Source organism: Pyrgilauda ruficollis, unplaced genomic scaffold, assembly GCF_017590135.1.
Source record: "Pyrgilauda ruficollis isolate IOZ18807 unplaced genomic scaffold, ASM1759013v1 scaffold24, whole genome shotgun sequence".
Classification (NCBI taxonomy): domain Eukaryota; kingdom Metazoa; phylum Chordata; class Aves; order Passeriformes; family Passeridae; genus Pyrgilauda; species Pyrgilauda ruficollis.
This window is the reverse complement of record NW_024523648.1, coordinates 6,363,829-6,377,894: the sequence shown is the minus strand read 5'-3', so window position 1 is coordinate 6,377,894 and position 14,066 is coordinate 6,363,829. Positions and strand designations below refer to the sequence as shown.

Below are 14,066 nucleotides of genomic sequence, written 5' to 3'. Positions count from 1 at the left end.
AAGGTGAGACAGAGAAAGGTTGTGTTGCTCTTTCTGTTTCCATTTCAGCTAGTACTTGTCACTTATGAGTTTGCCACTTAAAGGCTTTGCTGCTTAATGAGATCAAAAGCGTGTTTAACAAGATCAAAGACAAGAAAATATATGAAGTTTGAAGTGAAAAGCAATTGCAAAAAAGCTGCATTGCACCTGAGAATGCCAGAAAATGATGTCTATCTAATGAATGTTTAGATGTAAAACATTATTTGCTAAGTTGCATCTTAGAGAACATTTTTTTAGCTTGGGCGTGTTGTTATTTTGTCTCATGCAATGCTGTAAGAGCTTTCGAGGAAAGCATATAGAGAACTGTGAAGAAATCCTGTGGTTGAACTCAGCTGAATCATGAAGGAACAGTACTGGGAGTGGGTAGGAAATGATCAGTATCTAAGAGACCATGGAGAGAAATTGATGACTCTATACTGAAGTAAGAGCTACACTCAGCAGAATGTCCTCCATTCGTGTTCCTTGTAAAAGTGCATCATATTTGTATCTTGTCTTTGTTTTCTGTACTTTATGGAGTACTGAAGCACTCTATGCTGAAAAGATTAAAAATTGAGTGATTATACATTTCAGCAGGGCAAAGTATCAGGATCTGAAATTGTGTATATTACTGTTTCATTGCCATTTTGTAAAGTTTGCCCTCTTAAAAATGGCATAAAAAGGAACAATGAAATGTACACCACATCAGCACTTCTACTCTGCTTCCTTGCTAATGACAACATGACTGCTTTAATACTTAATCTCACAAAAATAAAGCAAGATAAATTTTTAAAAAATCTCTTTCTAATAAATAATAGGTAATTATTTTCTTCCTTCATTTCCAGTGAGTCTGGCCCAGCTGTAATTAACATTCTTGCCCTCACAGTGTTACTTTCTGAAATAAAATATGTGATCACTTCCACACTTTGATCTCTCATGAAGTAACAATTTCAGAAGTGCTGCCAGGTGATACCTCCTTTTGTCTGGTCATAACTTAGATTGAAGGAAAGATAGATCCTCTATGACAAATACAATCTAAGGCATTTTAAAGTATAGTAAAATCAGCACATGTTAATGTAGTCCCTTCGGGAAGTAAACAAAGCTGTTTCTTTCCCTTTATTCCTTACAGCCCTATCTCCCTGAAAATCTGGAAATATTACTGTGTTTCCAGACAATTTCAGCTGTACAGCTGAAATTTCAGCTGCAAGCTGTAGAGCTTGCAGTTGGTAATTTTCTTTTCATAACCTGTGGTATCTCTCAGGCATTGTTTTCTGGTTGCAGGAGGAGTTTATGAATGAGTAGGATCCCAACTTGCTTGCAGGACAGACTGTAGTTCAAATAGAGCATGTCCCTGCAGACAGTGCCTGGACCCTACTGCAAAGCTAATTCTTATAAATCCATAGAAGCCATAGCCACATTCCTGAAGTGAGAAAAATTGCTGATATAAACAGTCTAATAGGTAGAGCAAAAGCCATGCATGCAAGTAAAGCAAATTAAGGAACGTATCACTACTTCCCACCCACAAAGCAGTTTTTCAACCATTTTGAGGAAAGCAAGGCTCCACCTTGTGTAATAGTTATTTGGAAAAAAAAACCACTATAACTCCCAACACCCCAGTTCCTCCTTCTTCACCCAAGGTTTTTATTGCTGAGCACATCATATGGTGTGGAGTATCTCTCTGGTCAGCTGGGTTCAGATAAACTGAACCCAAATTGCTGTGCACCCCCAGGCTACTCAAACCTTAATACTGTGTAAGCACTGCTCAGTCTTAGCTTAAATGGGGATTGTGTGTGTGTTATCAACACTGCTTGCATCACAAATCCAAACCACAACACCACACAAACTACTAAAAAGAAAATTAACCCTTTCCCAGCCAAAACCAGTAGAGAGGGCATCCAAACATTGGGCTGGATAGGACCATCATAATCCATTTAGTGTAAGGGGAAATAGTAAAAGAAATTTTCAGTGTACAAATGAAAAACTCTCTGGGCAAGCCAGTCTAGCCAAGGTGTCACCAATATTTATTCTCTGCAGAAGAATAAATCTGTATGTTTCCACATACAGATTGCTGGTGTGCTTCAACCACCCCTAGAAGGCTGTCTTCTTTGTTCTTAATAAACTAAAATATAAGCCAGCTTTGTGCATGGCCCAGCTCAGAAAGTTTCCGAAATACCTTTTTCCTCTGGTGTCCTGTTACTTAAAGGTGGCACTTTCCCAAAGAGCCTCCTTGCCTTCTATTTACTGAGAGCCTTGTCTGGCACAGTGACTGTAATGAAGTCCCAGGTTATTTTCTCTCATTAGCTCTAATCACAGACTGTGTAAGTCTATTTCCCAGTGTTGGGGTGAGGCAAATTAGATGTGTTAATGAGGGCACAGGGACTCTATTTGAACTCAAGACATTAATAAATTAGGAAAGCATAAGAAAAATGCCTGATGCTGTTGTCTAATCAGATTATGAGTTAGATCTGGTGGAGCAGAATATACCTTACTGCAATCTCAAAGAATCATAATGCAAATGAAGTGCAAAGGGTATTGTCAAATTCCCTATCAACACATTTGATTAGTGACCTTGTTAAACACTTTCCTTTGCAAAACAAATTATTCTCCTGTTGATGATTTCAAATATTTTGACTTCCCCAAAAACTTGTGCAATGCAATTATTCCAGAAAGGCTCTGTTTCACCAGTAAACTTACATCTGTTCCTTTTGTCACCAGTGAGGACCATTTGCAATGTTACCTTCTTTCCGCGCTTTGTACAAAACTGACAGCAACTTTCAGAGTCCTGAACTGCTGCCTGTATCCTGCCTTAGTGCATGGTTTGATGTAGCACCTCATGCATGGTCATGCCACCTGTGTCCAAATCTCATGGTCACTCCCATACCAGAAGCAGGAGGATGGGAAAAGAGGAGAAGCCCCAACTGCCCAAGCAAGATCCTTCTGGAAAGCTCAAAAAGGAAAGAGTAACTCCAAAAAGGAGTATTTTAAATTCCTAGATTAAAAAAATATTTTAGTGAACTCTTCAAACAGAAAAAAAATGAGCTGTCAAAATGCATAAATATTGCTTTAATGGCTTTTCTTAAGTCATTAACTCATCTAGGCATTCCACACTGTGCAGTCTCTGTCCTCTACAATGCATTAATATCCATTCAACAAGGGAAAACATACTGGATGCAGTCAAACATTAGACAAGGTGTTCTATTAAATTCTTCTATTTCTGCAGATTTTATGATAATCTTCATTATCTACGATGCTACTTCCACACATTGCACTTGAAGACTTAATTCAGAAAAAGACTGTGTTTGCCTGTAAGCACTTTTTGACTAATCTGTTTCCATTAGACAAAGACTGAAGTTTATTAACTTCTATGATGAATTGACTGGCCTGGTAGACAAAGGAAGTGCCGTTGTTATTATCTACCTAGTCTTCAGGAGGGCTTTCAACACTGTCTCTCATTAGATTTTCACAAAGAAAATAATGAAAGATGGGCTGGATGAGAAGACCGTGAAGTGGATTGGAAACTGTCCAGGCCCAGAGGGTGCTGATCATTGGCATGGTCTAGTTGAAGGCCAGCAACTAGTGATCTACCCTAAGGGTTAGTGCAAGGTCCAATCCTCTTCAACATCTTCATTAATGATCTGGATGATGGGGCAGAATGTACCCTTTCAACATCAACAATTCTGTGATTCTATGAAATTCAATTCCCATAATATTTACTGAGTCTTGCACAATGTTACATGGTTTAGCATAACCAGGTACATTTAATTTCCTACTTTGTAGGTTTATTAATAGGATCTTTTCACCTTCATGCTGCCGCTTCAAATCCAACTAGCTGCATGGGTAATTGAAAATGTTTCTGTGAAATGATTACACAACACCCTTTGTAAAACAAATTAATTTCTTAAGAGACTGGATCTACAGTAACTTATACAGTGGGAACTTCCGAGGCCTGCTCCTAGATGTCTTGACTTCTTTTTTCTCATAGGTATAGGAAAAGTCAATTTCCTTAAACACCGGGTGCTCCTAGCATACAGACTAAAAGTTATCTGTCATTTAGAGAGGGAACACTGAAAAGAGAGTGCATCCCATATCCTTTGGACTTCCTCAGTTACCAACAGGAGAAAACAGTTATTTGAGAAAGCTTGAGCTTGTCTTTTGCTGTTGTTTCTTTAGTGAAGTCAGCCCAGAGGAATAAAAGCAGTTAGTAAAAAATAATCAAATAGTTCTCTTCAGTCAGTATTTAAGCCCAGCATGGAAATAATGAGGCACAACATGACTTGTGTCTACCTTAAGTTGCCAAAAGAGCTCCCCTAAACATGAGGGTAAAGGAATTAACACAGCAAACAAAAATAATGGTGTTGGGAATACGGACACTTGGCTTTCTTTATCTCCTGTCAGTGTAAACCCCTAAATTACATATGTATATTTAGCACAAAGTCTATTGGGAATTAAATGTAATGTCACAAAATAAAAATAAATCCCCATCTTTCATTGATCTGAGCCAGGTTACAGGAGGGATCTGTCTGTTAACACACATTGCAGTTTTGCAGAGCAACAGCAAAACAGAAAAATGTCTACTAAGAGAATTTATTTATGGTATTATTAAGAGATGCCTATAAAGAGGCTGCCCTCTTTATAGGTGGAGGATTAACCTATAAAACTGGCTGCCCATACCTGTTTTTAATCTTTTTAGGCAAAATTTCTGTATTTTCTTCATTTCTGGACGATGCCTATTGGAAAAAAGATCAGTGGTCTGAGCTGCTTCCCATGTTCATTTTAAGTGGGTTAAACTGCTGCGAAGAGTATCTCTTTCTGCTTCTGTTTCTAAATTCGCTCTTTGTCCAAAACAAGTTATCAGGAAAAGAGGTAGAAGAAATGGGTCTGCTTCTCCCCAGAAAATTGAAAGGAACTTTTTGCCCCCTTGAAACTATTCACTACTGTATTCATTTATAACAACTGCAGCTGGACCACAGTCTATTATTCCAGGAGATAAACCTCAACCTGTCTCCACAATCTTTTAGTCAGTGAGATTATAATGATAGAAAACAGGTGTATATATAGGGAAAGGAAAGGAAAGAATATTGCTTATCATACCAATTCTATGACCGATTTCCATCAGATGCATTCATTGCTGGTACTTTGTGGTGCACAGGAGGTGATTTCAGCAGCATAAATAATTTGGTAAGTGAGTGTTTGGCAACTGATTTGTGACTCTTAAGATGAGCATTGAGAATAGCTCATTAACTGAAACCTTCAAGAAAGCTGAGGTATACCAGCTCACATAACTTTTCTCCCACAGAAAAAATATCAATATTCTAAGACACATATAAATCCTATGTAATATTTATATATTGAAGTGACTTGAAAGGTTTCTTTTTCTATGTATGTTTTTCTTCTATCACTTTAAAATCACTATTATTATGATGTATAAATAGTACAAGAACCATATTTTACAAAGTGCTCCAGATACAAAATAAAATGTCTGTTATAAAATAATTTAGTTAATTTAAGAGGTAATTAAATTTTCAATTTAAGTCTTTCAACTTTCAACTGCTTTTTTTAAATATTATTTCCAATTAATTTTAAAATAGCTTCCAGTTACTAAATTTCATGTAGTATTTCAGAAGAATATTTTCTTGTAGTTTGTCCCTATTTAAAACAAGAGAAATTTTGCCTCTGAATTATTGCATTTCATTTAGTTATGGAGCTCATGCTCTTGACTTACTTTACCTTGTATTCTCATTTTAGGATTTGAAATATTTTGGAAACTTGTGAAAATTAAATCTGTTGATGGGACTGCACTTCTGAAAGAAAAGTCTCAGAAAGGATTGACTATGCTTTCTCTAAATGTCCTAAAAGATTTGACTGATTGCTCTGAGTTTCGAAACAGATCCTGTCCTGAGCACTTTAGGTCAGTGGGAATATAATGTATTTATTCATAACAGCAGTCTTCTTTCTCACCATCTTTGGGAATCTGGCCATAATCATTTCCATCTCAAATTTCAAGCAGCTCCATTCTCCAACCAATTTCCTCATCTTATCCATGGCTGTAACAGGTTTTCTGCTGGGCTTTGCCATTATGCCCTACAACATGGTGAAGTCTGTAGAGAACTGCTGGGTTTTGGGGATTATATTCCACAAGATTCATTACAGATTTGACTTGATGCTCAGTTTAGCTTCCATTTTCCAAATTTGTTCCATTGCCGTGGATTGTTTTTTTGCAATCTGCCACCCTCTGCATTATTTCAGCACTATGACTGTCGCAGTCATAAAATGAATAGTGGCTGCATGCTGGTCAGTGCCAGTTGCTTTTTCTTGCGGTGTGGTTGTCTCAGAAGCTTATGCTTCTGGAATTGAAGGCTATGAAATGCTGCTTAAATGCTAAGGCTTGTGCCTGATTATGTTCAACAAATGGTGGAGGACTTTTTTTTTATTTACAGTGGTTTATTTGTTCCTGCTTGCATTATGATAGGCATTTATGTTAAAATTTTTACTGTCTCCCAAAGGCACACATCAGAGTGAGTCAGGCATACAGGCTCTCAAAAAATAATAAGAAATATGAGCTTTCTAAGAATAAAGACAGGAAAACTGCTAAGACTTTGAGTATTGTTATGCTGGGTTTCTTAATATGTTGGTTTCCTTGGTTTTTTGCAATCTTAATTGATCCATTTTTAAATTTTTCCACTCCTTTGCCTCTGTTTCATTCTCTAAACTGGTTTGGATATCTAAATTCTTTCTGCAATCCATTACTATATGGATTTTTCTATCCATGGTTTAGGAAAACATTTAAATATATCTTAAAAGGTAAAATATTTAATCCACATTTTCACACAGTAAAAGTTTTATCTGAAGATCAGTCACAGTAAGTGAGTCTATAAGTGAGACTATCTCTAGAAATTAAGAAGAAATTGGATTGCTGAATATTCATGTTTCAGTATGTGTGTAATATGAATTTTATGAGTCAGTCCTGTAGAATTCTTTTTAATTTCAGAAATTATTTACATACAGCCCATAAACTCAGTATTTCACCTAGTCTTGTATTTATGCAGCTAGTCTTTCTTAGGGTTCACTCTTAATGACTCTAAACTGAATGTATCCCAGGATCATTTTGTGAAGAGGGCATTAGCAGATGTATAGTCTCCTGCTATTCCCAAGCAAATAGAATGGGAGTGTAATTTTGGCTTGAAGTCAATATTTTCCCCTGAAAACAATAGAATCAGGATTTTACCCCTTATCTTCCATGTGCTTTGTACTTGGGAAGGAGTACTCGGGAACCAGAGCATGGCTCCCACTCAGCTCTGTGCTTGTCTGGTCTTTGTTTAGACATCAGGCTCCAGATATAAAATATGCTTGCTGACTGCTCACCACACCTTCACACTGAACTGGAACCTTTAACTTAAGTACTTGCCATGCTGACCTCCCTCTGAAATCAGAAAGAAGCACTGTCAGCATTCACACCAGTTACATGTTTAAAGTAAGCTTAACTGAGTTGTCTTTACTGAATGCAAGGCACTGAAGTGTTTTTATTACGAATTGTACCCCTGACTTACCTTTTGCACTACGCCTACAGTGTATACTCTACCCTTATTAAAGAGTGACTACCAAAAAGCCATCCACGTTTATCCACTTGTTGGCTAATCACATCTGCACTAGCATGCCATGCCAGTGATGGCTGCTGCTTGTTTTGTTTGCTAACTTCTAAATGAATCTGTGGTAACATGAACACGTGCTATTTTGGATCTGCAGAATTCAAGTTTCACGCCAGCCCTGAATCACTTAAGACAGCAAGGACCTGGAAGGTCACAGACTTCTCTGAAATGTTGTTTAAGGCTCCCACCTTTCCCAATAGAAACATAAATCCCAAGGTCTTTAATTTGACACAAGTTCTCTCTCTGTGCACAATTGTCACTGGCTGAACAGCCAGACCAGGGAATAGAGCAGAGCTGGATGCAATAAAGTCTTTAGTCACCTACAAGGTAGATAATGTGTTGTCCCATACCATTGCTCCATGCATGCCTAGGGAGACCCCTGGATTAAACAAGAGGGCAGCCAGAGCGGTGCATGGGGAGAGCAAGAAAACTGAGCAGCAGGTTGATTGCAGCCAGGGACTGCAATCAACCTGCTGTTCTGGAAAGTTCTGGAAAGCTGAATCTCCAACACAGCCTAGGCCTGACTTTCAGAGCCTGTGCTGATGCCTCAGGTGTTTCTAAACTCGTTTTAATCTGGTTTTGCTCCTGCAGTGCATTCCTGGGGGCCAGCTCTCTGGGGAAGCAGAGGGCAACCTTTGCATACAACACCTTTCACACAACACCTTAGTGGCCAGGGTGACATCTGAGATGTCACCAGGAACTTTCTGGTTCTACTTTTGGGGCTGAGCCATGTGGGATACACAGTGTTTGGGGGTGATACATAGGGCCTGTAGTGTGTCAGCAATGGCAGGGAAAGGTGAACTCTCTGTAGCAGAGATTGTGTTGCAGCCAGCTGTGCCAGATATTGTCTGCATGCAGCTCAAGCTGCCTTCTTCAGAGAAATTTGCATGCCAGATTTGTCTTTGTGTTAAAACTAGTCCGTGGTGGGTTTTTATTGAAAGCTAACAAATTATATATGGTCCCTGATATCCTCCCAGCAGTCAAACCATGAGTCAAATGATGAAGCACAAAAAATTATAACCCTAGTCTAAGAGACAACTACAGATCCTTTTTAAGTGTCTTCACAATGTTTGCTGCCAGCAGTATTTTCCACAGTACTCAACTATTTTGCAGAGTTTAAATCCCTTCTGTTAGTTTCACAAGAATGTGCTACATAAGTGTTAGGTGTCTAAGTCTCTAAAGAAATATTTACGTATTTCTGAAAGGTCTTGTAAGTATTAAATGTTTAGCTGGTGACACACAATGCAATTGGAGACATTTAAGTAATGATAAAATTACTTCATTAACATACAGTATAAATAGAGTCAACCCAGTACATTACATTTCCTACAGTGACAACTTTTGTCTTAGACAGCACATCTTCAGGGAATAATATTGACCTGTCTGTGAGGCTTCAGTGTGTCATGTCCTTCTGTGTGTTCAATGTATGTTCTTGGATGTTAAATGAGTATCTACTTAGCTAGTTTTGCTAAACAGCTTGCAACCTGTCAGTAGGTTTTTGGTAGTTCTTCTGGCCAAGGGCTCTTACAGATCTGTCAGATGGTGTAATTTGGCTCTCGAGTGACTTTGTGGCATGCCATGCTGTTCTCCCTGTTGTTAAGCTTGATGCTGGTGCTAAACTTGCTGCTACAAAATACCCTACTGCTTGGCACAAAACCTAGTGCATCAGAATAAAAAGGATTTTTTTTTCTACAGACCACACCTGCTGGTACACAGGGGAACAAAAGTGTCTGTGTCAGATTTTCGGTTTTTTTTGATGGGTTTTTTTGGGGGGTTGTTTTTTTTTTTTTTTTCCTGAAAAGCATTATCATACTTTAATCTATTTTTCCACACTACACAGCAAACTGTTTTAGCATGAATTCTGGTCTATATGAAATACAGACAGTGTTCTTATTCCTCAGGGAATCAGCCAGAATGGTTAGGATGTCTTGATTCCAGCAAGAGTTGACGTTGCCCTCAGAGGAAGGACAATTCTGGTTTCAGGAGGAAGTTCAACCTTCCACATCCAGGCGAGGGCCTCAGTCTAGGAGCTCTTTCATGGTCCTTTTCCTTTTTGGTACATCCAAGTTTGAATATACAGGACAACTAGATGTGGTTAAGAGTATCCCACCCAGGAAATCTACCCTCAGCCTCTCAGCCTCCCTGCTGCAATGCCTCAAACAGCAACATTCCCAGGAAATCTGCCCTCAGCCTCCCTGCTGCAATGCCTCAAACAGCAACATTCAGAGTTCTATTCAAAGACAGTGATTTTTATTCAGAAAAGTGCTGTATTTTTACCCTCAAATGATTTGCAGATCAGGAACTCGCAGGTATTCTCTGCAGTGCCTGCTTGTGGTCAGAATAGTAAAACCCTATTTTATTATTTTAATATTTTCTATCACAGCCTAAACATTGAGGAAGGATTTCTTGCCCTCTTATGGAGTCCACAGGCAAAAACAGCTTTAACAAAAAGTGTCAGCAACACATTATATTAAGACGGGGTAGGGGGAGAAAAAAAAAAAAAAAAAAAAAAAAAAAAAAAAAAAAAAAAATCTAAAAACTTCAAGCAATATATTGGTTTCATTTTTGCAATCTCTGTGTTGATCTTTTGGCATAAAGTTTCAAAATTGATTCTTCAAGATTTAAATTAAAAATTTTGGTTTACAGGCATTAATTTTTCTACTGAAAACTAAAATATACCAAAGAAGTCAGATAAGTTCAGGTAAATTAGTGCTTAATAACATCCACTTTTCAGCTACAATATTTTTTAACAAAAAAAACCCTATAACATTTTAATCAGCTTTAGTGAAAATTAGGTAAATGAAAGTAACTGTTCCAAGAAATTCCTGACAAAACGGCATATACAGCGATAACAGCAATATATTACAGTAATTTATTTGTTGTTCTGTTTGCAGAACCTAATCAAATTATCTTCCTTCTGGATCAGTTGTGTGTCAGCCTTAATGGCTGCAGCAGCAACAGAGCTGAAGCTGAAGCTGAACTTCATCTTCAGAAGCTGAAGTTACAGCCAACACTGACATTAGAAAGAATGTGCAGTTTCTCAAAAGACAGCCATGAATCTTTTTAACTGTATATTAACCAAGAACTTTCCAGGTTTTCCTGTAAGAAAGGAGGAATGTTTCCACTTTTATTTTTAATTACCCATTTTATTTTTAATTACCCATTTCCACCAAAATGCAGGACGGAGAAAAAAGACTCAAAGAAGAGATTGTGCACTAAAGGACATTTTTTTCCCCAGAACACTTTCCCTGACAGACCTTTTTCTTCAATGTGTAAGTATTTTTTTAATCTGTTTTTTTCCCCGCAGGACTGACTGTGCTGCAATACTTTGTTGAATACCTCAAGTTGCCAAATCACGGCTTCATCCAGGCTCTGGAGCTCACAGCTGGTGTAGTATTGGTCTGACTTTGTTAAGATTTCAGGGCCTGGAAATGCAAAGTGTGGGCTTTTCCCCTGTGCTACATGCACGTACAGGTGTGGAACCATCCTGTCCGAAATGGTAGGAAATAGGTCTATGAGTGATTCCACCCATCATCTCTAGAAATCCAGTCTCCCAATAAGTTTCTGGTCTGCTCCATGGCCAAAACTGACATTTCCCCAGTGTCATGCTATGGCACACAGCATAGCCAGCTCCATGAAATCATGCCAGTACCTTGGGGCTCCTTCCTACAGCCCCTGCACATCTTGTGATGCAGTTGTGTGCAGCACCTCACCTTCCTGTTGGATTTCTCTCTCTTGTCTCTAATTATACCATCTTCCACCCATTTCCTTAGATCACCAAAACCGCCATCCCTGTGAAAGAAGTAATTTTTTTAGATAGTTTTTAAACTTTATTCTTATTAACCTTCAGCTTGGTTTTCTCAGGGTTAAGTACTAGCTGGTTTGTACAGTTCTGGTTTGGCTTTTTCACTGTTGTTGTTGGTTCATTAGTTGGTTTTGTTGTTGTTGTTCTTCTTCTTCTTGACTACCTTTCTTCAATAGTTGAAATTTTTACTAACTTCTCAGCACCTAAGGACTTGTGCAATGACACCTTCTGGATGGATTATTTCAGCTCTGCCTGCTGGTCTATAATTTATGCTTTATCATTTGATTAGAAAACACTTTGAAAATGATCACTGCAGTTGCAATACTCAGACTACTATTTTCAGTGTACTCTACTGCCTTCCTGTTCTATTCTTTATAAATTAATTAGCTTAATTAATTAGCTCTTGGAATTCCTTTCAGAAAACTTTGCAAATATTTATATAGGTTCCTTTATCTTTTCTGTATTTGCATTTACTGTCACATATAGTAACAGGTAACCTATGAGTGGACTTAGATCCAGCAAGACAGTACAATAAGCGAAGAAATGTTGTGTCGGATTCTGGGAAATGACCCAGCACACTGAAACACGTACAGGATACATTATCCAGAGTCTCTGCTGTGTGTACACTGTCACAAGTTACATGGCCAAGACATGGAAGAACCATTGTATCCGATCCATGAGTCAGTGGAAGCATTCATGCTTAAACCACAGGAGGTAGTTATTTAGATATCATTGCCTGAAAGTTAGCACCCAGGTTACACCAATCTTTCCAAATGAACTAGGGGATGAGAACAGAGCTAAAACTTTTTCCAACTGAAAACACTCCCATCATTTTTACCTACTCACAGGACTGCAGACATGGTAAACCAATCTCAACCTGATTTTATAAAAGTAATTTTTCATTCTGTAGCTGAAAAATATTTTAAATGTGGGTTGATTTATGGTATGATGGCCTACTTTTGGAAAAACTGCCTGCCTTTTCATGTGATACACTGCATTCCTTATGAAAATAAGTTATCATTTAGGAAGGTGGGTACATTCCCTCAGGGAAATGAAAGGGAATAAATGAAATATAAATAAAAACCCTATAATATTTGTCAAAGATTGCATGGGCAAAGCTTCAGCTATATCTCCCAGTGTTTACTGCACTGCACCCCTTTTCCACAGACAGGACACCACAGTGATGACTGGGTGCTGCTATGCAGCTATTTTAGTGTGTGAGTACAGAAGGAAGATGACACTATTTGGTGATGCAAAACATTCTGGTATATCTGGCTTTTTTAATTTTATGGGCTGATTTTTTTTTTTTAATCAGACATAATACTAGTGATAGTGATTTTTATTTCTCACTGTAACAATTTAGCAGAAATCAGTATCTCATTCATGTAACATGACCAGTAGTGCAACATGGTCCACTCAGAAAGAAAGAAAATGTGTTTCTACAGAGTTTGAAAATTATGATTAAAGTCTGTGGAGCAGCCCTGGACCAGAATACCTCTAATCCTGCAGATTCACCACTGGACAAGCAAGGAAGGAATTGCAGGCAATTTTATTGGCCATTTCTGCTTCCTTTGATGGAAATTGCAGGTAGTGGGTGGTATCTGCACAACCTGGGACTAGCAGTCTGGCTGCAGGTCAGGGCTGTGCTGGTGCCTGGAACCAGCAGAATATGGGGGATGTGGAGGTCTGCTTCAACCCACCTTGCTCTCTCCTACCCCTTGCCCACGCCAGTTCAGCCAGTTCAGCCCTTTTTGTACCACTAAAATATTGCTCGGTGTGAAAAGGCAGCTTTGGATGGGCCATATCCAGGTGGTTGAAGGCCATTCGGTGCTTTCCAAAGGCTGGACTAATTGGTGACTTGTATTTCAGTACATTAATTCATTATTTTGTTCTGCCAGTACTGTGAAGCACACCACTTTACCTTCCCCTCTCCCTTCCTTTTCTATCAGCTTAAAATAGCCTGAGTTTCTAACTTTTCTTCTGAAATGTGAATTAACAAGTCCTGGTAACACCTTGATTATTTTGGTTAGATTATTCCCAGATGACTTGTGTTTTGCTCATTGCAAGAAACAGCAAAGGGAATTGGGAACTCTGGGCAAGGGCTGTATTGGTTGTACCTGCAGAACACTTGTACAGTTTACGGATTACTTTTAATGCCTGTTATTAACTAATTTTTCTGCGGGGAACTATTGACCCAAAGACTGTCACACTCAACTATTCCACTCTTTTCTATGTGCATTTTGACATTTTATGTCAGTATTTTGCAATTTCTCTACTTCATCAATAATCACTAAAAACTGTACTTTGGGATCACAATCAGAAAAAAGTTTGGACAGAAAAAACTTATGAAATATATTGTTTTGAATATGATGTACCATTGGTATTTTTCACTTTATTATGATATTAATATCTGCAAATCTGTCATAAATGAAAAAAGAGACAAAGGATAACAAGATCAATAAATTGAAAGAAATAACATTTTCTTTTGTATTAAGACAATCCTAGAGTGAAGTAAATATACAAGTTGTTAATTTCAAAGATAAGAGACAAAATATCTTCTTTTTATTGAATCTCTGAACTAAATTATACTTTTTTAAATC

The 14,066-nt window shown here is 38.0% G+C and overlaps 1 protein-coding gene across 1 annotated transcript; it reads left to right on the top strand.

Moving 5' to 3' along the window:
* Nucleotides 1-5,846: 5,846 nt before the first annotated feature.
* Nucleotides 5,847-6,878, top strand: TAAR2 (trace amine associated receptor 2). The gene is given in 4 exon segments (XM_041470023.1): nt 5,847-5,934; nt 5,937-6,434; nt 6,437-6,513; nt 6,516-6,878. Coding segments are annotated over 4 exon segments (1,026 nt in total).
* The last annotated feature ends 7,188 nt before the right edge of the window (nt 6,879-14,066 follow it).